General features: G+C 44.9%; 1 protein-coding gene across 7 annotated transcripts in view; it reads left to right on the top strand.

Annotated features, from left to right (window-relative positions):
* Nucleotides 1–23,851, top strand: part of JCAD (junctional cadherin 5 associated) — a 66,546-nt gene extending 42,695 nt beyond the window's left edge. For 5 of the 7 annotated variants that reach the window (XM_037384800.1, XM_037384798.1, XM_037384799.1 and 2 more), the window contains 2 exons: nt 3,733–4,091; nt 10,651–18,303. In XM_037384800.1, the coding sequence (XP_037240697.1) occupies nt 3,793–4,091; nt 10,651–14,371 (4,020 nt within the window). In that variant the 5' untranslated portion in view covers nt 3,733–3,792 and the 3' untranslated portion in view covers nt 14,372–18,303. The other 2 variants (XM_037384803.1, XM_037384804.1) reach the window with 2 other exon arrangements.
* The last annotated feature ends 843 nt before the right edge of the window (nt 23,852–24,694 follow it).

Below are 24,694 nucleotides of genomic sequence, written 5' to 3'. Positions count from 1 at the left end.
GGGCTGCCCAAAACACCAAGCAGGGGTGTTTCAATGGCATGTAAGTCATTTCAGAGCATGGAGGTATGAGCTGCTTCTGCCACTGCTGCAAGTGTTGGCATTCATCATTGCTGGTACTGGTCATCGTACAGGTGGTGGTGGTATCACCAGAATAATAAGGCTTGGGAACCCTGCCACTGAAAAAAAACCTGCAGGTAAAGGCTGACCATCAACAGAAACCAGTGTATTTCCCTCACTGAGAATGGGCTCTAGAAGCAGCTGCAAGGAAACTCAAAAACCAGCTTTCTCCAGGGTGACTTTCAGGAGTGCTTTTGGTTTTTCTTGGGGCCAGTGATGAGATCCTCACTCTTGGACGGAGCACCCCGACAAGGTGCTCTGATGATGTTTCCATCTGGTGGTCCCATTGTGTCCTGTTCGCTGAGGCTGCAGGTCCCCATTGTGTCTGCGTACGAGGGGGCCGATGCTGATTTCCGTCATTCACGCTTGTTTCTTTGCATCCCAGAGTGCTGCTGAGAAGTTTCCAGAGAAAAGCTTGGCCCCTGTTTACAGTGTAATGTAGAGTTGTACCGGCTGCCGGGGACAAGTCGGAAACGCTGGCAAGATAGCAGGCATCCTCAGGAAGCTAACCCTATCAGAAAGCACTGATGTCATTGGCAAACAAAACAAATGAGTGCTGGAAAAACAAACTGTTTTCCAGCGTTGTTGATCTTCCCTCAAATTAGAAGCTCTGCACAGCCTTTACTCTGTGGCCGAGCCTGACAGATTATTTACAAGACAGCACTGAAGCAATGGTTTGGTTACTCCTGCCAATCCAATTCCTTTGATTTTATTTTTCAGATTTATTTATTTAAGGGCGGGTGGGAAGAGCATCCCAGCAACTGCAACCAGGTTTTGCAAAGCTGGCCAGCATCCTTGTGGACATAGGGTGCTGACACGGTTGCTATCCTGCAGGCTTTGCTCGGGCAGAGCCCCTGGGTCCCCTGCCCCTGGCCCAGCCCAATGTTGGGGGGACGGTACCCCCCATGGCTTCTGTGCAGCCCTTCGAAGCACGTGTCCTGACAGTGTCCCACCTGTGGCCACTGCTCCTGGGAGCTCGTGCCGTGGGCGTGGAGCATTTCTCCATGTGGTGGGTCTTAGGAGAGCTTGTTGGGGGGTTTGGTGCCGAGGGCACCGTGGTGGGCAGAGGCTGTTGCAGGCTTCTCCGCCTTTTTTGTTCCCATTGTAGAGCTGTGGTGGGCATGGTGATAGCATCCCACTCCCAGCCAGGCCTTCCCACCACCCTTCCACATGTGATGATGAATTTGCAGAGTGGGAGCAAACAGTCACACCAGTTCCTCATGGTGCATTTCCACCCCGTTGCTCCTCACCACTGGTGCCAAAAGGAGGATCAGAGTAAACCCCATGGGCTGGAGGTTTCTTGCCCGCTCGCTTTTGCCTCTCTGCTGGCACCGTAGCCGCAGCAGGCGGCAGAGAGGGGGTTAAGCTGCAATCCAAGCCAGCCTGACAATAATAGCAGGAAAAGCACATTTCTTCCTTGCACCTGCTAGTGCTCCAATGGGCTTTCTGCTGTTTATGGTAGTCACATTGGATCTTTCTCTTGTTAGAATCTGAACAGCTCTAGCAGCCAGCTGTTCACCTTGCTCTGCTTGTACCTGGCTCCTTCCACAGTCCAGGGCAGCAGGTGGATGGAAAATCAGCCTTTTAGGTCAGCGTTCAAAAATAACCCATGAAGCCTTCCCTTCCTTCCAAGAGGGAAGGGTCCCGCTCCTCCCTGCTTTCTGCCTGCTTGTACTTACTGCTGGCTCGCTTACTCAGAGCACTTACTGGGAATTTGGAACCCTGTTCTAGCAAGGGATACTCCTGAAGTATCTTCGGCACAGAGCTTTATTTCTCTGTTTTTAAAGGGTGTGTAGTGTTACATGTGTAAAAAGGGAAGAGATTCATTAAGTTCTAGAGACAAACCGGTTTAAGTGCTCAGCAGGCTCTCAGGCTGAAAAGCCACTTCTGCAATGTTTCAGGTTACCAGTTAAACTGGGGCTCCGCATAAAAATTGTGCATGTTTTTCCACACTGTGGGCTGCCCTCAGGCAAGTGCTGTGGCCGCCGTAGGCAGTGCAGGGCAGAGGCGGCTGGAGGGTCCTTGCGAGCCCAGGAGCCACACACCAGGTTGGCCCGGAGTGGCCAGCCAGACCGGCTCTGCAGTCTGCAGAGCATCCAGGAGACAGGGCGGGAGCAGAAAATGGATGGGGTGCTGGATAGGCAAAAAGTGGCCATAATATGTGAAGTGCTACACCGCAGAAACGGGTTTATATTCTAAGCTAACCCATCAGCTTCTGTGTATTCTGTAGCCTGAGAGATGTAGTGCTAATAAATGCCATCTTGGTAGTTGCTCCATCTCAAATAAATTATTGTAAACAGCAGTGAACAGTTCTCCTTTTCTTCTTGCCCAAGAAGAGCATTAGAGACCAGTGTATGAAATGGACTGACTTGTCATGATCTCTGCAGCGATGATCTGCTTTTGAGTAGCTGCCAGTGCTGGGCTTCTGTCCCTCCGGTAGACCTGCTGCTGCTAAGGACACACGGCACTCACCAGGCAGGTTAAATGAACTCTTCATGCAGGGAAAGTCATCTTCAATGTTCTATGTTTTACATAACTATGTTTAAATTCTCCTTTATCAACCTTTTTTTAAAAAAAAATTCTTTCTTCTGGTAACACAGTTCAAGCAAGGAGGAATGTATCAGAATAGGTCCATTGTGATGCACAACCTACAGAATCGGTCATTACCTTCCACTCATTTTAAAATTCTGGAAGAATGGCTATTCTGTAATTGCCATAATAAGCTGCGAGAGTGGTATAGACAACAGAGATTGTTTCTGGCCAGCTAATTGAGTTTGCTGAATCTTTGCTCTAGTCGGCGCAGAATTGAGGGCTGTCACTGGGAAGAAAAATCTTGACTGTCCTGTGTCTTGGAAATCTTTGAGACATAATAGACATGGGCATCTCAGGTTGTTTCCAGTCATTTTACACAGTGGAACTGTGCTGTAAAAATAGAGTGTACTCGAAATCTTAAGTTTTGTGTTATTCTAGTTGACGTTTACTGATTTCCAGCAGGGCAACACAGGCCAAAAAGAAAGTAATCTGTAAAAATGACTGTTTAGCTGGGGTATTGCATGATATTACCTGGGTTTCTCATGTGGTTGTATAATTCATTTTTGTTCTCATGCATATTTCATCCTTGTTCATGTGAACATTTTTTCTTAATGGGAATATGCAGAGCTGCAGGGAGAGGCATATTGCCCTGTAATCCACCCCCTCTTCCTGCAGCAACTTAAAACATAATACAGAACACACCTCTCTATGACTGGAGAAAAATTGTTTTTTAAGGAAATGCCTGGCTCAGATGGTGGGCTTAGCTCTGGTGCAGAGATTTTTTGAGATCACTTAGTGAAATCTGAAAGCTGCAATCACCAGTGAATTCTTCAGTGAAATGGACTGAGTCAGCAGCAGTGTGGCATCTGCTACTTGGCTGAGTGCATGGAGGTGTATTGTCTAGGGAAGGTCACCACATGATTCATCAGCATCTGCATGCACTTTGCTTCATCTATTTTATTATAAGGGTGGAAGACTGAGGCCAGGGGATGAGACTTTTAGCTTCAGCAGCCTATTATCTGATCAAAGATACCTTTCCTTGTTTAAAGCAGCCTTCTGTTTGTTTTTGGTTTTGTTTTCCAGTGATGGGTCCTGCTGGAAAGAGCTTTGTGATGGCACAGCTGTGAGTGAAACCAGCACAACATGTTCAGTGTGGAAGACCTCCTGATTTCTCATGGATACAAATTGTCAAAAAATCCCCCTGTTTCCTATGAGAACAGGTATGATGGATACCGGCATGTAATCACAGGGAACAGATCTGCTCAAAGAACGCTGAACGGGTTTGAAGCAGAATCGAGAGCTGGGGCTTACAGCAAGAAACCTCTGGTGAAAACCAACTCAAGCAGCACTGAAAGCAGCCATGGGAGCCAAGGGAGGCAAGCAGGTCCTGGTTACCACCATGACCTTCAGGGTTTGTCCACTTTTCATACTTCAGAAGGGGGGTAAGTTTCAGCATCATGCCATGGCTTTGCTTTCTTTTCCTTTTGGTCCTGACAGATAACTAAGCATGACCTTAACCCTTGACACCATCTTCCTGTGATCCTTTCCGGCTTCCATACTAGTGACCATTTCCATGCACTGCAAGTCCCAAGTCCACATGAAGCAGTGGCACATCCATTCACCTTCTGCTAGAGCAAGGCCTTTGAGAATACTGGGGTGATAGGAAGTGGCCAGGTCTGGGGTTGTTTCATTTACTGATGTGGTCTGCATCAGAAAGGCCTTTCTGATGGGCTCAGTCCAAGTACAGTGAAAAAGGGGGGAAAAGTTTTTTCTCTTCCATTTTAAAAACCTGAACCCAGCTTCTTCTGCCACATACACACCCTGGTTTTTGCTGTAGATTCAGCCTATGCAGCTCTTGGCGGGTGCTCCTACATGCACTGAGGACTTCCTTGGTTTTATAAGGCCACTCTGCTGGAGTAAACATGAGAAGGTGCCTGTGCTCCAAGCCAGTGGAAGCTCTTGTCGTCACTCCATAAAACGCGCTTGGGTTGCTTGACATAGAGTACGTGCGTGCTGCGGCTGGGGCAGGCTGGGCAGGAAGAGCTGTGTGTACACACCACCGCTCGGCCATTGTTCTGCAGCTATTTGAGTGCTGCGGATGAACAAAGGAAAGGGGCTAGAGCAGGACTGGAAGCCAGCCCAAGCGTGACAACTGTTTGCGAGGAAAAGCCCCTTCCTCCTGCCAAGTGGGCTTGAAACTGAAAGCAGGGCGAAACACTGTCGCCTTGGGAGCTTGTCCTCTTATGAAGACTTTCAGCACCGTGTGGCAAAGGCATGTGTCCCCTGGCTGCTGGCCTCGTCTGCTCTTTGCCTTCTTATCCCTTCCCCTTGCAAGCCTGTTTGCCTGGAGCAGGAACAGCTCCTGGCTGCCAGCTAGGATAATGGGTAGGAAGAGATGCGAGCCCTGTAAAGCAAGTCCCACCTGTGGTGAAGGTCCCCAGGTGGAACCATCCCTTCTGGAGAAGGAAGGAGATGACACAGGTTTAAAGGTAATAAGGAATGCCCTTTATGGTGTGTTTTGGATGAAGTAAACTGGATGGCAATAAAGTGAAGAAAGATACTGAAAAAGAACGAAAGGGAAAGAGGTTTTAAAGCAGGGGAAGATGGTGTGCAGGGGTGCCAAGGAAGCTGGCGCTTGACCTTGGAGCTGAGTTTACAGTGTGGGGAAAACCTGGTGTGAAGAAGACGTGGCTGTGCAAGGCTGGAAGCTACCGCAGTGCTGCTGCTCCCACAACCTGTAAGGCAGAGCCTGTGTGGGTGCACGGCGGTGTGGGAGGGCTGCTGCCTCCCTGCCTTGCGCTCCTCCCGGTGCAACCATGGGGGCTCGTGTGTCTGCCCCCAGTCTCAGGCGTGGCAGAGGTACCTGTAACTGCTGGTCTTGGCTAAATACAAAATAATGCTCTCTGACAGTTTAAATGTCTCTTTCTAACATCTCAAAATAAAAGGGGTGGAACCTGTCAGTCGACAGGGTAGTTAAATGTTATATCCTGGTTTTAAGAAGTGGCTTTTCCACATAAAGTAGGGAACACAGCGCTGGAAATGGCTTTGTCTCATAAACCCAAAAATCTTTTCTTACTGTTATTGTTACAGCAAACTGATTCCCAGTGAGCCTACTAGGAGCTCTTACAAGGCACTAACAGCTATGAACAAGGGAAAATCTTTATATCAGCCATCCCTATCTTGCCATCCCTGAGTGTGCAAAGTACCTCTGGTGCAAAGCACAACACTGCCGCTGCCCTGCTGCTACAGGAGGGGAGGAGCAAGGTCTCTGGGCCAGATCCAGGAAAGCTGTCTGGAGCTTCAGTACAGCAGCACCTGTGTTTCAGTTGCTGAGCTGCAGGGTGACAGTCCCCTGGAGATCCACTCCCCTGCCCTGGGAAAGCATCCGAGGCATGGGGCTGCCATGCAAGTGTGAGCTGTTTTAAAACTGATGGCCCAGTTTGGAGTGTTCTGGTCTGTTACCGGTGGGTCAGTGAACTCCACCACAGATTTTGACATCACTGTCTGGTTTCTGGATCATTGTGGGAAATAGGTTCCTGGTTCTCAGGCTGGGAAAGGACTGCATACTGCGATCTGGGGACCATTTGGGCCCAAAGAGGGGACAACCACCCAGCAAGGTCCAGCACGAAGATGCTGCTCTTTGGGCATCGCAGGCTTCCTGCAGCCATCTCCTGACACTGCCTTCCCAGTGCAGCACAGTAGCAGGAGAGGGTCAGAAGAAGCAGTATGTGTCCCAACTACCTTCTCAGACGTTGAACACCTCCATGGCAATTCAGAGCATGACTCGGGCTCCTCAGCCAAGGGTTACCTACACCACACTCTCACTCAGACCACTGATGTAGAAGAGCTAGTCACCTTCCAAACAGCACAGGAATGATGTTGCCCACCTTGTTGCTGCCTTTGCAGACAGGCTTGCAGGACTCAGGGTTTTTCATCATGTCACGGGATGATGCTGTTGTCTCCACTCATTAGGTTCTGCTGATCAAACCTTGCCTCATAGGAAGGCCTCATAGCAACTGCATGTGGGCACATCACACCACCCACTGCTGCTGCTTGGAAAGGAGGAGTGACACCCCGGTGGAGCGGGGAAGTGATGTTTTTCTCCATCCTGTTGTTCTTCAGGCAAAGTGTGGGGGAGCAGGTGGTGGGAGGGCTGCCCTGGCTGTCCTTGCTTAACTAAGCATTAGGAGGCTGCACAGTAAAGGTTTGGAAGAGGAGAAGCAGCAAAGGAAATGGAAAAGCAAAGAAATGACCCTATGGATAGACATGAGAGGGTTCACAGATGGAGAACTCCCTCCTGATTCTCTTCTGAATGGAGAGAAGAGGCACTTTGCTTAGCTGTTTACGTGGGAGGAACTATGTTGGTAGCTAGCAAATTTAGAGATAAATTGATAACATCATTAATGTGATCATCTGCTGGAAAAATTAGAAAAGTGTACTAGTGGTTCCCAGTGCTGGGGCTCAGAAGAGTGTATGCGAGGATAGGATCCCAAAATAGAACAGAAGTTGTCAGTGTCCAGGACAGCTCTCTGAATTTTTTTCCCTCTTGCTTCCAAATCCTGGAAATTTCTTAACAGTGCCTCCTTGTTGGGTGTGAAGTCTGTCCTGGTGCCTGCAGCTTGCACAACTGAGCTACCGGCTGCCTAACACCTACCACTTGCATGCTGGTAGCCAGAAATGGACAGAAATGCCCTAGGTAGCCCTGCAGTGGCCTCATTCTGCTGAGTTTTGACTGTGAAGCCTGTGCCACACTCCTTCACTTCTGGACCCTTGCGTGCGTCATGAGATGTCCTGCTGGTTCAGTGTCACCCTAGGGGAACCGGGCAGCTTCAATGCACTGCTCTGAGAGTGGCAGCCCAGTGAAATGTGGTCATGCAGCCAGTGCAAGGTGGACTGATAGCCTCATTTTTTGTAAAGGCCTGTGCAACAAAGGCCTGTGATATTTGTTAGAAGCAAGCCTGTTAGAAAAGAGTTCATAATGCTAAAGTCTACCTCTTTGGTCCCATGGGACCACTCTGCCTCTGGCACTTAAATCTTCCCGTGATTTAAGTTGGTCCTGTGAGACGGCTCCATCCTTGGCACCCTCCCAGCTGTGAAGCATGAATGCTGTGTGCATTTCTTTGTGTGTCAGTACTGGTGCATCATGGAGCGAGACAGAATTGCATAGTGGCACAGAGACTAGCTGCTGCTAAGAGGGACTGTGCAGTCCCTTCATTGAAACTGTGTCACAGATGCAAAGACTGCAGCATGAGTGGTATTTTCCATCCAGAGATGTAGCATTGCTGAGGCTGTAGCAAAACATTCTGAACTTGGCGTGACTCCTGGATGCTTCCCCTTCCCACCACTTCATTGATTGCAAGACCCAAAAGTGTCATATGTCCTGGAAGGGGGCACTCACTGCTGCAGCTGTGGCCACGAGCAGCGTGGTCGTGCTGTGCTGCCCCAGTGCCTGCTGCCTGCAAGTGTGCAGGAGCTGCTCTGCATCCTTGGGAACAGAGGAGTCTTCAGGCTGGAGCCAAGCTGGCGGGTGCTTGGGGAGACACTCCTTCCCGCTGCGCCGTGCAGTGCCATCCGTGCCAAAGGTTTACAGGGCCCACGATACAGGCTGTGTAACCACCTGTAGCACCTGAGCCAGGAGCTGGAGAGACTGATGTTGTTCATCTTGTGAATAGATCATAGAGAAGATCAGATTTAAGATGCTCTAAATACCTTTTTAAATGTCTTTTCTACACTTGCATTGCAACGATGACGTAGTGTAGTTCACAGTGGTTTGCATCATGTTCCAAAGTTCATTACTGGGGCCCAGTTATTAATCTTTTAATCTTTAAAAACAAATTTAATCTTTTAAACAGCTTTTAATAAATGGAGGGACATCCTTTCTGTAAGTGAAGCTGTCCTAGTTTAGGGCTAATTTACTTTAATGAATGTTTGAGCTTGGGGTTTGTTTGTTTCTAAAAAAGCAAACTAACCAAAACTCTTCTGGTTTAGTGGTTTCCTAGGAAAGAGACGAGTAATGCTTCCTTCCCCATTCCTGAATTCCTATTAAATCCTTTAAACAGCCAGCCCATTCCACCCTGTGCTGTTAGTTGCAATTTTTGCAAATCTCAGTATTATTGTCTACCACACCTCCTTCCCCCAGTTCCCCCAATGCTTTTATATTTGTGTTGATAAGAATTTGGGTTTACTTTGTGGGGTTTTTTTAATGGTGAATTCAGCTTTGCAACAACAGTTCTGGAAATTTGAAGATCAAGATTTTTAGATGCTTTTCTAGAAGACACTGAAGCAGGAATCGTTTCAGGGAAGTCTGATGGCCTGCGTTAAGCAAGATGTCAAACTAAATAATCGTAACCATCTCTTCTGATCTCAGAATCTATGACCCTGTACTTCCTGCAATTTCTGTAGACCCTTTTATGATGATGGACAAAATCAAACAGAAAGAGTAATCGGTCCATTCCCTCCTCACTATTGCTAGATAGACCCTGTTTCTCACCTCATTTTGTAAACACAGACACAAAAGGTGCCATAGCAGCAGGGGGATGAGATAAAAAGGTAGGTTTGATAATCTCAGAAGAAGGCAGCATTTGCTCAGCTCTATGTTTCCACATGCAGAAAGGCATGGAAATGTTCATTGTTACTGCTATCAACTTTCCAATATAGGAGGTGTCCTGTTATATCTCACTGATTAATGAAGACGTCTGTTACTTCCTGGGGTTCAGCAATCGAACTGTACTTTGTGCTTCAGAGGCAGAACATTTTGTTCAGATGTTAAGTCTTAATCCAGTTGAATTAATATGAACAAGATGTCCCTTGTCCCAGTTTGGTTTTTAAACTTTTATAATCATAGGATGAAGTTAATATACATAAAAGAAAATTGCTGTGGATCTTAATTTTCATTCCAAATTTTGAATTGTTTTATATTTTCACAAACTACTATTTCAATAGATCATTGTTTTTAGTAAAAAAGAGCTAGATGACACTGTTTATATACCTTGGGGTGGAGGAAAGAAAAAGAAATTCTTGGGTTCTATCTACATACTTGTCCTATTTCTGTCAATTTTGATTTTTCTTTCCAGTCTTATGCTGGTGGCAGGCACATAGTGTAAAGGCAGTTATATTGTTGGACACCTTAGGTACAAGAATAGCAGAATACAGTTCAAGTAGGAGATTAATTATTTATGTAGAAGGGTACCAATTTTGTTCCACAGTAATATATAAAACAGTTTACACTCTGTTCAGAACACACTAAGAACCTATTCTGTTCATGTAAATCTGTGTTCTGGATTTCTAATCTGCAATAAAATGTTTTTTTATATATTCCAGTAATAGATTGCTGGAGCTCATCCCTCTGTTATTTAAGAATTTTATACCTCTTTTGAGGTATTTTAAATTTTAAATATTGGTTCCATCTAATCAGAACTGTGCTGATACATCACCATTGTTGTGGCATGTGTCACTTAATCCAAAACACTTTGAAGAAATTTGTTCGCTCGGAAAGATGAACAAGAATCAGTGCTGGAAATGACAAGTTTAATTTCAGCTCATATACTAGAATATATCTTATGAAATAGCCCTCTGTCTGTTCTCCCTGCCTCTGCTTTTTGGATTCCTATTAAACTTGCGTACCACAGTAGTCCCCTTGACATCTATAGGTTTTGATATAGCAGAGTGCAGAAATAAGTTCAGCACAATCATTTCTGGTTTTCTGGTGTCCGTCGAGGAGGGCTGTGCGTGTTCGCACAGTATGTAACTGTGTTCATTTGTTTCTCTTTCTAACAGCTCTGCATAGCTAACAACATGCCAGCAGAACATCAGTCCCTTCCTTTACTCATGTTAATGACTGACTTAAATCCTCTCATTAAAATAATAAAGTCATCTGGTTGCAAATAGATTACACAAACCCCATTGGCATAACTCATCATTTGACCTCCTAATGGCCTTACCCATAAGAGAAAGAAAGGAGCACCTGTGCAAACTGCCTGTGACGCTGTGTTTCTTTTTCAGGGTTTATGACAGGCCTCAATTAGCATGGTCTTCCCAACCTAAGACTGACAAAGATCTCACCTACTGGAGAAGACGGGGACAGGACTTCAGTGTGCTATTGGGCTATTCCCAGAAAGCCAGCGTGGAAATGAAAGGCCTGGCTGCAGCACCGGGGGCACCCCGGCACCCCAAGGAAAGTCAGCTGAAGGTGGGGATGGGTGCAGGGTATGTCAGAAGAAGCGGCTTGCAGGAGAGCTGCGAAGTGCCCAGCGACTGCAAATGGCAAAGTCTGGGAATGGAAAGCTGGAACCAGCCAAAAAAGGTAGGGAGGCAAATGTCCGAGGGTGACAGGGAGAAGCTGCTTCAAGAGTTGTATTCACTGACCCTGGGAGGAGACAATGTACTGAGTGCCCACAACAAGGGGAAATCGCAGTCATTGCCGAGGGTCCTTTCACCTGAGAGCATGAGGTGTGTGGAAATGCCCTCCCTGACCAACAGTAACAACTCACTCAGCATAACTAAAACCCCCTCCTACCCCCCAAACAGACTGAGTGTGGAACCAGCTAAGCACCATGAACCAGGAGGCCATTTCCATCCCCTGGTGAAACCCAAGTATGGGAGACCTCTGAAGCCTCCATCCTATGAATTGCAGCGGCAGACTAGGGCGTCTGTAGAAACTGTGGGTTTCCAGGACCACTACCAGAAAGATGAACCTATCTCCTACTTAGCCAAAGTTAATGAGCCAAGGCAAGATGCTTGCATTCAAGACTCTGGTTTGGAGCCCCCGGTCTATGTACCTCCTCCTTCTTACAAATCCCCACCTCACCAAAACACGACCCCACATCCCCTCAATGAAGTGCCTAACACTGACACGTATGCCAGCAGCGATCAGCAGGGTCCTGCAGAGCGGGTTGTCCCCTGCCAACGACCAGCCATGAATACTTCTGAAACTGGAGGTGACCCTTGCAAAGACAACCATCTTCCTCATGGGAAGCAAAGCCATGCAAGGCGCCCTGCCGACTACCTGCGTTCTGTTCAGTATATTCCCTTTGATGATCCTCGGATACGACATATTAAAATTGCACCACCCGAAGGTCTGCAGGACAATGCTAAATACACTGAAAATGCATGTAGTCCCAGTTCTGGTGCTTCGCAAGACAGAGATCTTGAAATACAGTACAACAGTGCCTTTTTGGATGCATCAAACTTGTCCAGTTCTGCAAAGGGAGAAAGAACTTCCAACAGCTCCACCCATTGCAACAGATGGTTGGCACCATCCATCCGAGATCAAGAAAATTGTGCCTTGCTGGACCAAAGAGACAGTTGTAGCACAACTAATCACAGCCCCCGTAACAAAGCCAGTGCAGAGTACAGAAAAGGCAAACTTTCTGTAAGAAATTCACATATGGACAGCACCTGTGAAACTGTTACAAAAGTGAAAAAGTTTGAACCTGGAACTGGGATGCAGAGCAAAAAAAGTTCAAAGAAAAAAATGAATGAAACTATATTTTGTTTGGTCTCTATCCCAGTTAAATCAGAATCCAATCTGCCAGATACAGATAGGAACAACAACATAACCCAGAGCCCTGATAAGAATGGGTTTGATAACAATGGGGCTTTGCAAGAACAAAGTCTTTTAAGTATGTCTTCAACAGACTTGGAGTTACAAGCGCTTACAGGAAGCATGACCAATAAAAATGAGTTACAAAAACAAGAGCTGTGGAGACCAGAGGAGTTCAAACAAATGAATGACCTCAGATTTATTCAGCCTACAAAACACAGAGAGCTCAAATACTCTGGCTCCTGGCCAGGTGATCAGTACAAAGACCAGCAGACACAGACCACTTTTGCCGAAGAACCTAAAAGCCCACAGTTTTTCCATGGTACAAAGCCTGGGGAGCCCAATAGTAACAAACTGCTGTCTCCAAAGCTCCTAGGATGTACAGCATCCACGATAGGGTCAAAACAGACAGGGTTACCTTCTGATGAGAGAAGCTGCAGGCAGAGTGCTTGTGGTATAAAGGGTCAGATGTACTTCAGCCAGTCTAGCAACAGTGCATTTTCCAGGACTGCCACCTTGGTCTTTCAGGCCCCTTCCCCAAAAGCCCACCAGAGCCAGGCCGTGCCTGCCCAGGAGAGGGAAACCAGCCTTCTTTCCAAGGGAGATGTAGTTAAAGGAGAAGCTGGCACTCCCTGCAACAGTAAAGAGCTGTTTGGGCAGTTCCTGTTGAAGCCTGTAAGTCGCCGTCCCTGGGATGCAATAAGTGAGCTAGAAAGTTTTAACAAGGAGCTGCAAGGGCAGGAGGAGAGCACAAGCAGTGAAGAAGATTTGGAAAGTGCTGCGACTTCTCCACAGGCAGATACCCTTATGCAGAGGAGGGCAGCCAGAAATGAGAAGTCAAACCAGGAACCAAAACACAGTGGGAAACTGGAAATGGTTGTACCAGAGGTGCCTGTATTTAAGTCAGGAAGAGTTAAAAGTAAGTCTGAAAGTTGGAGTGTGGGGACAGAGCATGGTGGTGAGCTGGACTGCATTGGCTCTCAAGGCTCCTCACAGCCAGAAGGGAGCAGTGAAGGAGTCAGGCCAGCAGATGGAAGTCTGATAACAGAAATGAAGATGGGGGAAGCCAAGAGCAGAACAAGCAAGCAGTCAGTTCACGTGGGCCCTGTCGAGAGAGTTTTGTCCAGTAGCCCAAGCACTTCGTGTCACAGTAATCCTTTCAATAACCCCGTCTTGCAGGAGATGAGCAAAGACCAAAATTACCTAGATTTTGTTAAACTGAGCAAAGGTGCAACTCCAACGAATGATACGGTATTAGAGAGAGGCTCTGTAGTACGCTTGTCACTAACAAAGAGGAGCCAAGGGCACTCTGAGCCGGATTTGAGGTCAGTGGGACTTGATGTAGCCCCAGGATCTGGTGCTAACAATTCTGATCACTCTTCAAATGCAAATGCAGTGGAAATCCCTGTGAATGAGTCATTGCAGGCAAGAGCTGCAAGAATTTTAGGTATAGATATAGCAGTGGAGTCTCTCCTTCCGGATGACCATGCTGGGCCCTGTACAGGTACTAGCCCTGCAAATGGTGCCCAGGACACTGGGTCATCAGTGGGGATGAGCACAGTAAGTGACAAAGAAGGAAAAAAAGAGAGTTCTTATGAAGGCAGACGGAAGTGTGGCTGGACAGAGAGCACTCTCTTTGTCAGAGCAGGAGGCCAGCCTTTATACCCTGATGAATGCCTGACCACTCACCAGGAAGCCAGCACTAAAACACTTGTAACTGAGCAAGTTCTTGAACAACCTGCAAGTCCCAGCCAAGGTGAGGACCAAAACTTGGTTTGCAAGTCAGCTGTGTATCAGCATTCAGAAAAGAGAGTGAGAAGCACCTCAAAAGTGATAGAGACGCTCCAAGGCAAGCTCACTTCTCCACCTAGTCGGACTGCCATGGATCGCTTAGTGCGAATGAAAGAAGTTGACTCTGTGTCCCGGATGAGACGTCTGAGCATTAAGAGTGCAGACTCGGGAGAGGAGGTGGATGAGGAGAAACTGTCAAGGGCACAAGAGGAGAGAGGAAGCAAACTGACAAGCTCAGGGGCGGTTTCCAAGCGTGTTATCTCTCTCAGTGAAAATGGATATTTAGGTGGAATGGACAAGAAGAAGATCAACAAAGATTTTTCTTTAGGTAAGACCCTATTATGGGAGATCCAGATGGGTACTATTTCCTTATGTAATGGGCATGACTAGTTTGCTTATACCCACATAATGCTGCTCAAATAGTATCAAGCTGTAGGTGGTACTACCTCCATCTGGTTGCCACCCCCTTTGCTCTCCTTGTGGAAGAGATACATGAGTGTTCTCTGATCCCATTTTAGGAAGAGTTACTGTAAAACTCACTTGTGATACTGAAACTCATTCACAGAGACTGGAGCTCTCCCTGAGGTCTTATCTCTGTCTTATTGTTTCAGGGAATGGCCAGCTTCAAACAGCAGAATCCAAAGACAGTCACACTAGTGCCAGTGTTTGGAAACACGTGGTGATTTTATCATAGCCTTTCCTTGAATACGCATTTTTCCCCTCTCTAGTACTTAAGTAGACACATACTATATTGGAGTTCAGAAGAAACTAAAAAATCTGATGTTCTTCTGTGAAGCCTCTGGGAAATGGCTGCATTAAGGCTGCATCTCTCTCTCTCATGAATATTTTCCAGATCATATGCTGAGAATAACTGTTACCCGCTCCGCAGGTTTAATGGAAAGTTGACTTTTTCAGTGAACACCTTTTTTTTTGGTGTTCCTCATCTCAAAAGCATATAAACTTGTGCAGTCTGTATGCATCCCCAAAGTAACATGAGCTGTTTTCTCTCCGAAACAGTTTTCATAAGGCATTGGATAGAACAACTGAAAAACAGTTGTTGCCATAGATCTGTGTAAAGGGATCAATCTCCCAGGCCACCTGTCTAGTCCATTAAATTAATTGGAGTGGACAAATGTATGGTGTGAAAGTTGTTAGATTAATATTAGTCTCCTCTTTCCTTTTCCATCCTCTCTGTAACAACTGACACTCTACCTTGAAATCTGCACAGGTTATTCATTAAACCTCATTGATATAAATCTGTTCACAGTTTTCCAGTACAGAGGGACTGAAATTAAATGGAGCATACTTTAAAGTGGATTTATGTATTTCCATCTAAAGAGAAGTATTTGTGTGAGTTCTAAGTATTGACTCGTGCAGTCTTGCAGCCTTTCCCTTCATGTTTTTTTTCACGTATCCCACAGCTCTGTGTCACTTTCTGCTCTGAACTGTATTTCTCTAGACCAGATTTTCCAAACAGGCTAATTCAGCTTCCTTGTACCCATCAGGTCTCATATGCCCCACATGCACTTCATATGCTTTCCTCCCTTGGGGTTTCTGCTGGAGTGAAGAAAATAACTGTTGTGGTGACATGACTTCAGGGATGTATCAAAACAGATTGTGTGTGTTTTATTGGAGAGTTATTCTGCAGTAAATTAGGTCTAAATTTATCCCTCTTGCTGACAATGGCAGGCTTGTATTCTGCAGTGCATTCCCATTGCAGCAGTTCCATCGCAGATGGAACAGCCCTTCTCACATCTGGATAGCATGGCTGTCCCTTCCTGCTGCACACATCCATTACCGCAGGGTAACACACACATGGGGTGGTCAGGCATCTCTGCCACTGGCCTCTTCCCATCCAGAGAGACCCTGATTTGTTGATGGCCGCAGGATCTTCACCTTACCTTAATGGGGCAGGACTGAAGATTCATGTTTGTAGAACGGCCTGGCATTGTGTCTTCCTCTGTTAACTCTCACTCCAACTTCCAGACTAGCTCACTGGTACCACTGAAAGCCAAAATGAGATTTAATCCTGGAAAACCATTGCATTTGTTGCTTTTGAAGGGTAAATATTGCTAAAGGCTATTTGATTTGGAGTGAGGTAGGGTGATGTTAGTCTTACCAGTTGCAGACTGGGCCCATGACAGAGGCTAGAGCCCTTAGCAGGAGCAGGCTTTCACATGTATGATGCAGCCTGGCAGGCGAACAGTCATCTCAGAATAACAGCTTTGTCAAAACTGTGTGCAAGAAGCTCATCTTACTATGCAAATACTGCCATTAGAAGAACATCTCCAAATGTTCCCAAATGCACTGGATGTCTTTTCTCCTTTGCTGTGTGAAGACTGCTTCCATGAGGCTGCTGATCTGGCTTTGTTTCTGTAAAGAGCATTTCAAATGAGCTTAACCAAATGTTGAATAAACATTTCTGTATCAGTGCTAGAACTCCAGTGTTTGTCCCCTGAGAAGGGTGACATAGCCTGGCAGTCTGGCCCTTTTGTGTCCTTGGTTTAAGTGCTGAGGGTGTGGGTAAGCTTTCAAGGAATAAACTGAGCCATGCAGGGGGTTCGTATCTTGTGACCTGGTTTTCTCCTCCCGTCCCCTGCCACTCCCTGAAACAGTGAGCACCTGCAATTTTGTGGGGAGTTCTATTAATGTGAATGTGTCTGGCCTTAGGAAAATCAGGTTTCTGAAATGTAAATCCATTTTTATTCTTAAGTCAGCCTCACACAGAACAATTCTGAATTTTTGTATGTTCTAGCAGTTTAGATGGCAAAATGTTTGCAATCTAAGAAATGTTTCTGCTTTAGAGGCATCTTCCCACACCATCAGTGCATTAAGCTTAGAAAGATGCAATGCTATCCTGGAGTGCACTAGCCCTCAAAAACTTTTTTCCCCTTGATTGTTTTGCATTCAAGTGGTGTCTGTTCTTCAAGTTTGGAAATACCAGAAGAGGCTTAATAGTGATAAGCAGTTCTGAAAACACAAGTGTTGCTGGCACAGACTCCTTTCTTGGCTGGCCTAGCAATTTGAGGAGAGTGGGCAACAGAAGCGATAAAGGATCCTGCACAGGAGTGTCCACCCACTGAGGCCAAATCCAGAAGTTCTTTCATAGCCAGTTCCCCTTTGATATGAGTCTGGATGCAGCAGACGGACACTTGCACACAGGAGTGAAAACTTCCCTCTGAGGATTTTTATGCTTGTTTGACTGAAAATGTTCACTCACATCAACATAGAGTCCTGAGGGCGAACGTTTTATTTCAAAGTGTGATATGCAACTATTTTCATGCTCAACTGTCTAAATGTGAGTGCTGTGGGAGTACAGCCTACAAGAGGGACGTTTAAGGTTAGCAGAGATACTCAGATTGCGTAAGAGCAGCAAGTAGCACACCATAGCACAGGCTGTGGTGCCAGTTCGTCCAGGCCCCTGTGTGCCTACAGACTCCTCTGCAGGTAGCCCTGGTTGCTCCACACCATGACCATGCATCCGAAGGAGCCTAGGGTAAGTCAGATGTGTGCATAACGGCACAGGGCAGGCAGATCTCACAAGGCAGAGCCCTTTCCACACAATCCTATCCCAGAGTCACAAGGGTGAATGAAAAGGTTTGTAACTGCTCACTTCATGGCCAACATTGGGATAAATCCAATTAAAAAAATCTGACAGAAGAGCATCCTTGAGGATTCAGGAAAAGAAAAACAACATGTAGTCTGTCCTGTGAACTGACAAGAGGTAGGCTGAAATGGATAACAGTGTTAGTAAGCCAGTCCAGTGCCTTAGTGAATAATGTTCAAAACGTGAGCTGCGGTTGTGCAAACTGAAGCAAGACAATCTAACCATAGTGATATAACACATCTGTGCTTTCCTGTATTCTGTTGAATTAATCTGAAACCAAGGTTTTGCAATTGAATTAAAAGACCCTGATGACTGGATGGCATCATCACTTCTTCAGCCAGCCTTAAACATGCTGCTAGGAAACTTAAAGCATTTATTTGTCCTTAACGTTCAGTACAAGGAGGGCAAATCTTTGGTCTTTCTCTCCCTGTCAAAGCATCTGAAAACTAGAAGTGATCACTTAGCATTCAGTGTGCCTGTTCCTACCTACCCAAGGCTTCCAGAATTCTATTTCCATGCATTTGATCCAAGTTGTTTCTGAATTAACACTGGTGTAAATACAGAATTTGGGTCAGGAATGTAGTATGTATCTTTAAGGTTGTAAGTCCACTATTAGCTTCTTTTTAAAATAAAAACTAGAGAAAAGATGTCTCATTTCATCAACTAGCAATGTTAAATAGATTTCACACTTTATTAATAGTGTTATCTTGGGCTTTTTTTTCAGATACGTATGACCCCACCAAAGTTGAAAAGGTGTGAGATGAAAGAAGAGAGAATGGAGAGATTTCTGCTCTACTAAGAATGTTTCACTGATTATTTTTTTTTCTGGGTGCTTTTTCTGTGTTTTTTGTTCTTTGATGCTTGGAAATTGCCTCTATTTGTGGTGTTCATGGTGTACTGATAATGCCTTTACCACTGCCACTAGGAATTAGCTATTTGTGTCTGAAACTATTGCGGAGACCACAGAAAATCTGACTTCTACATTGGAACCATCTGGCTTTTTAGTGTTAAGACTTAATACCTACCATTGGCAAGAAGTTTTTATCTGAACTCTATTTCAGTCTTTAGCGGGGACGATGAAATGCATGAAGTGAGGCTTTTGAGCTTTCTCTTTTGTATAAATGTAAACGTGGGAGATTAATGAAATGATTTTTAAAAGAATGTGAATTTATAAGCTAAACTTCTAGGTATCTACAGTCTAAACTTTGTTTAACTTAAGGGATTTTTGGCCATAAGTAGAAAGTGCTGCTGCACTACATGGGGGACAAAATGCAAGAGAATGGTAGCGAAGACTGATTGTGAAGTTATTTCTGACTTCCAGAGCTAGAATTTACTCAGATTAAATAATTACTTGCCACCTAGAGAAAAGCAAAACCCCCAAAGCTTCTAAAAGATGGAAGACTTTTGTAGTACAGTGTACAGAACGTGTAATTATAGTAGCTGGCAACTAGTGTTTCAAACCAATGCAAAGTATACCACTGGCTGTTTTGCACTCAGTATTACCTATTTTTGTTTTGCTGTTTAGAAATTCTTTATATGAAAGAATAGTAGCTGGTTTAAAATAGCCCATTTTAACAAAGTAACTATATTTCTTGTTACAGAATACTATCTATTTTTCTACGATGTAAACAATTGCTAACAAGTGGCAAGTATAAAGAAGTATTGTTATGGTTATTATTATTATTATTATTATTATTATAATATTTTAAGAAGACTTATCCCTCTGAGTGAAGGTGCCCCTAGGAGATTTCACTTGTATATCTTAATGCACACAATGTATTGCCACATACTCAGTAGTGCTACCTTATTTTGTTCTGAAAAGAGTCATCTATGTATGTATGTATGTACTACAGGGTTAATGTCTGTTTTTCTCCACTCAACCCTCAGATCATTCTTCTTGGAGCCACTTTCTGAAGCACAGCTGAGAACTGTCTGGGCTGGTGTTGTTGCCATTACATTCCAGTGATGGTGATTAACAAAAAGTGGGTTGGGGTCTTTGTCCCGGTGTCTCTTCGTGGCTTAGATAAAATTCCTAGTTTCTTTCTTTTAATCTGTTCCCTTTTACAGATTATGGGTTTGGATTAGGCCAGTGTATAAAAATAAACAAAACTGGGTTTAATTCTTCCCTGAAGTCAACTGATGTTCCTGGGGAGGAGTTCAGGTGTCTTCTTGACAGCATTTAAATACCTGACTTTAAGTATATTTTATCTGCACACACAAATGCATGAGTTAAAGAATTTATAATAAAGCCTATACATTCTGCTCTTTGATACCGAATTAACCTGCATAGTATCTGTGTCTTTAAAGCCTTTATGTCCACTCCTGTGTGTTTTTTTGTAAGTACCTATGTACTAATATTCTTCTGATGACTTGTTCATGTACTTCACTTCTCTATTCTACTGGCCTTTTCTGGTTTTTAGCATAATTTTATTTTTTAAATTCTTCCAATTTCTTGAAATATTTTTTTCCTAAGTCTGTAATTTGGAAAGAACGACAGGGAAAAACACTCATCCTGTGTTTTGGCAGCAAGAATTTCTTGTCTGTAACACATGATTCTGTTACATATGGACTATTTAAAGCTTGTTTGAAAAGAAAATGTGGTGTATAATTCATTTTATTAACTCTTGTGCATGCTGTGTAGCTATACATGTTGAAAAACTGTTTCCACCAGTCTTGCTATATCCACCTTTCTTCATCACCATCTAGGGCATCTGGGGGCTAGCAAATAGCTACAAAACAAACCCTCCCCAATTCTACCCATAAAAAACTAGTTCTGAAATAGAACTACTTCAGCTCTTATCATCCCACTTACTAGTAAAGTTGAAATGCCTAACAATAACTTGAAAGTTTTAATTTATCCTTGATTTCTAAAGAACTATAAATTGTCTATTGAACCACCACCTTCAGTTCGTGCCTCTGTGGAGTAAGTTTCCCATGCAATCCATTTTCTTCTGATGGGGAGGAGGTTAATTGATTATGCAACATGTCTGTTTCATCAGTCATGTCAAGTAATTACTTTTCCAATGCACATAAACAGCCAAGATAGAAAGAAAGAAAGGAAAGAAAGAAAGAAAGAAAGAAAGAAAAGAAAAAGCAGCAATATTGTGGGGAAGGTTTTATTGGCCAAGAATGAGAAATTAAAACCTAGAAAGTTAGTAAGCTTTGTTTTGCAGTAGTGTGTGACTGACCAGTGGATGAAAGACTGAAGTTAGTACTGCTTTAAAAATGGTGTATTCCTCTAACAACACTGGTTGTTCTGTTTGATACTATGATACAGACAACTAAGAAGTACACGGAGTACAGCTTTGTGAACGATCGTGCTTCAGTGTTTCTACAGTACCTGCGCCATAATTAAAATGTCAGCTACGGAATGGGCTGGATGGTACCATAGTCGAACACCCTTCCAGATACCTTTTGGCAGTTGTGAACAGCAATTAACAGTAAGCTCTTTTTACACCAGATGTAGTTAAAAAAACAGTAGATGGTGACTTTCAGTGCCTGTCTCAATGGGTGCATAAAAATGTCATGGCAACAGCTGTCACTGGTAATGGCAACGGCAGGAGCCCAGGGCTGAGCGGATGCCGAGGAGGAAGATGTGGCGGTGTGAGGAGGAGGATGTGGCAGTGTTTCCAGTGCCTCCTGCAACGCGGTCGTGTGACTGCAGAGCCGCAGTGAAGAACTGTGCATTTACCTTCGTTCTCAGGAGGAAGAGCAAAGCTAGAACCTCACAAATCACATTGTTACAAGCTGCTGTGTATCCAGCTTGTGCTGTTGTTGCACCGCTGCTGCTGGGGATAATGGGGTTGGATGGCAAGTTATCAAAGGGCTTCCTTAGGAAGATACTGGTTTCATGGGCGTTCCCAGAAATTCGTGCAAAAACCCCGTGCCTGGCTTATACATTTCTAAAATGTTTAATGGGAGACCCCTCGGGAGACGGATAGCTAAATAGGGCCTGCCACCTCCTTCTATTTACCCAGCTGAAACCCAGAATGGACGGTCAGCCCACGGGGCAGGGGCAGTGGCAGCAGCTGGCGGCAGCGCTGAGGTTTCTTCCTTCCTGGAAGATTTCCAGGAAGCTTCCTGGAAGATAAACGACGAACACAAAGTTTCAGGCTCTTCTGTCCGAGGAAGAAGAGTCACTCAGAGCCTGGGGGCTCCCGACCGGTCCGAGCGCAGCCCCGGCGGGGGCGGTGGGGCGGGCCAGCCCCGGGGGTGCGGCCGTTCCAAGGCGAAGCGCTCCCTCGTGCGGCTCCCTCGGCGGCAGCCGCAGGTCTGGTCCCGTCAGGAGTCGCTGCTGTCGACCCCGCTCCAGCCTCGTCGCTGGAGGCACTTTGAACTGGGCAGAAGCGCGGTCTGGGCAGCTCCTCAGCGCGAGTTTCAAACGCCACTGCCGTCGCAGCTGAACAGGGTGGGAGGGGGAAGGCAACGGCGGGAAATCCCGGCGAACGACTCAAGACCGGTAACGGAAACGCCTGGCCATATGCCTGGCTTAAGCATCCCCTGTCAGCTACTGGCTCAAGAAGCCTTCCCCAGGCATAAGAAGGGCTGCTGCATTTCATACCGCAGGTTCTACAGCAGGTCGGTCTTCACTGCGACTGTATCAGGTATCGAAGCCATTGAGCTTCCTCGACTCGCTTTGTGATGTTGGGAGCAAATAGTCCATACACTGAAACACCCGATAGCTCTCGAAAAACATGAAGGACAGCACATGCTTAAAGTGCTAAGGTGACAGAATTAATCTGTCACCTTTAGAAAATTACCAGTCCCATCAAGCTTATTTACATATAAATATTGGCATTTAGTAAAATATTTCTGTTTGTTTAATATCATAAATCAATATTAATATCTAGGGTCAACATTCTGTTGCCTTTGCCACATGGACACCCAGCTGATTGTAGTTTTATAACACTCGGCCTTCTCTTTGGGTTAAAAAGCTGATATTTCCTTCACTGCCCCTTTTCAAACTAGTGAAGTGATTGGCAGAAAAGCAGAAGTGAAATATTCTTGCATTTTAAACGACAGAAGTTCTTGCAGTTGCAAAGTGGGCACTTTTGTCCACGTTCAAGATCTGATAGAAACAAGCGAATGTGAGAAGTGAATCTTTACTTGGCAGGAACGCTCAGCACAAAGAAGAGAGACAAAACCATGTTAAAAGGAATGGAAAGGATTGACAGCTTGTCAGCCTTTTGAATGTTTTCTGTAAAGCTGTCATTTTGGAGGACATTGGTATTCTCTTGGTTGAGGATCAAACAATCCCCTAATTTCCCTCCGCTGGCAATAAGCCACAATGCTGCCATCCTAATTTAGTGGAGTGAGATATAATTACAAGTGAAGACTACAAAGTTTAAACTCCTATTCTTCTGCATAATCCAAATAAAATATCAAGCTGAAGATTTCATGAGATGATGACTATATCATTGAATGTATTAGAAAAGTTGAGAAATTCTGATTTAATTCTTATTCAAACTTGCGCGAAAATGCTCACTGCACCTCCCCCTGGGACTAAACAAAAGCTGTTTACCATCAACTCTATTTTTAAAGAAAAAAATGTTTCAAACAAAGAAAAAGGGAAATCCTGATATCAATAGCAAAACCCAAAACCGCAATGCTACCTCCCACCCATGCTGAAAAATATGCTTGCAATATGGCTTGCAGAGCTGCACAGCAGGGAGAGGGTGAAGGGAACTTAGTTCAGAATTGACCGACACATGGCTGAGATTAGAAATAAAAATGAAATTTCCCAGCCAAGAGAAACTGCAATAACACACAGATTATAAAATGAAGGAGGAACTTTCCACCCTCAACAGCAGCAATCTCAGCCTTCTTTCAAGCTCTGGACCAGCAGAGAAAATAATCAGAACCATTCCAAAAGCCATTCCTAACCTGGAAGGAAAACAAGGAGATATATGTGTTAGACAGTAGTATATCAGTATCCTTGTGTCTTTGTCCTTATACAATGCAGATAATTCTCCACGCTGACTTTCATGATACTGTGGCTTATCTCCAAAACTAATACTATGTCACTGCCATGGTTTCCTGCTCTAACTAGCCCAAGGGCTGATTTAGAGGGATAAAAAGAGATAAAATAGGGGTAAGCAATTACAATACTATTTATATATCAGAAGGTTAATGTGTTTTAAGAATTTCCTTTGTATTTTTTTCTGCACAATGCAAATACTGTGTTTCTGGGCTTATGTGTAAACTGGAGGGGTGCTGTTATTCAGGAGAAAACATTCTCCAAATAAAGATTTTGCATGGATACACTCCTCTGTGATGCTGATGTTGTTATCATGGGGCAAAATGGAGCATGTGCTCTGATCTTTGCATTGCCTTCAAGAAAGATAAATGTATCAGTGAAGTGCTAAAAGGCTGCAGTATTCTCCAGGAGACTGCTACTTCAAAACCTGATGTATTGACTAGCCTGTTACAACATCAGGTAAAGAAATTGTGTTTACTTGAAAGAATTACTTTCCACATGCGCACTTTCTCAGAGCAGCACAGACTATAGGTCACTCCTTTCCAAGTTGTGTTCTGTTTGTTTGCTACCTTTAGGGTATGTTCTGCCTTTGTGTGAGAGTGGATTCCTCCCCTACTGCCTGGCAACCAGCCATCTGTGCTGGGCAAACCTACAGCGCCAGAGCATTTTCCACTCCATGTGAGTATTTTCCACTCCCTTTGCACAAGTTGATATGGCACTGGGATAGTTTACTTTGGCTACATTGCACGAAAGAATGGCATGCTCTGTATCTGTGCTGATAGGACTTCAAGAGAGCTAAGTTATCAAGTTAATATTAAAAAATATATTTTTATTTTTTTCAGACAAAAGTGTAGGCTAGGGACCAAATTGTCCTGTTACCCTGAGACCCAATGCTTCAAAGTAAGGGATTGGCCATGTGTGGGAGAACCTACACAAACAGCCCAGTAGAAAAGGTGAAGGCATGAGAGCACAGACCTTTCTGAGCTTGTTCCCACCCACCCGCACTCATCTTCTCTGCAAAGAGGCGGGCAGCTGTACCAAGGCTGATGTTGGCCCACACCAGCAGGGAGACATCTCTCACTTTTGCTCTTGGATGTTACCTGGCCATCACTCCCACAATGTGCATCAG

Source organism: Falco rusticolus, chromosome 4 (assembly GCF_015220075.1).
Source record: "Falco rusticolus isolate bFalRus1 chromosome 4, bFalRus1.pri, whole genome shotgun sequence".
Classification (NCBI taxonomy): domain Eukaryota; kingdom Metazoa; phylum Chordata; class Aves; order Falconiformes; family Falconidae; genus Falco; species Falco rusticolus.
Note: the sequence above shows the minus strand (reverse complement) of the source record. Positions and strands in the feature narration are given on the sequence as shown.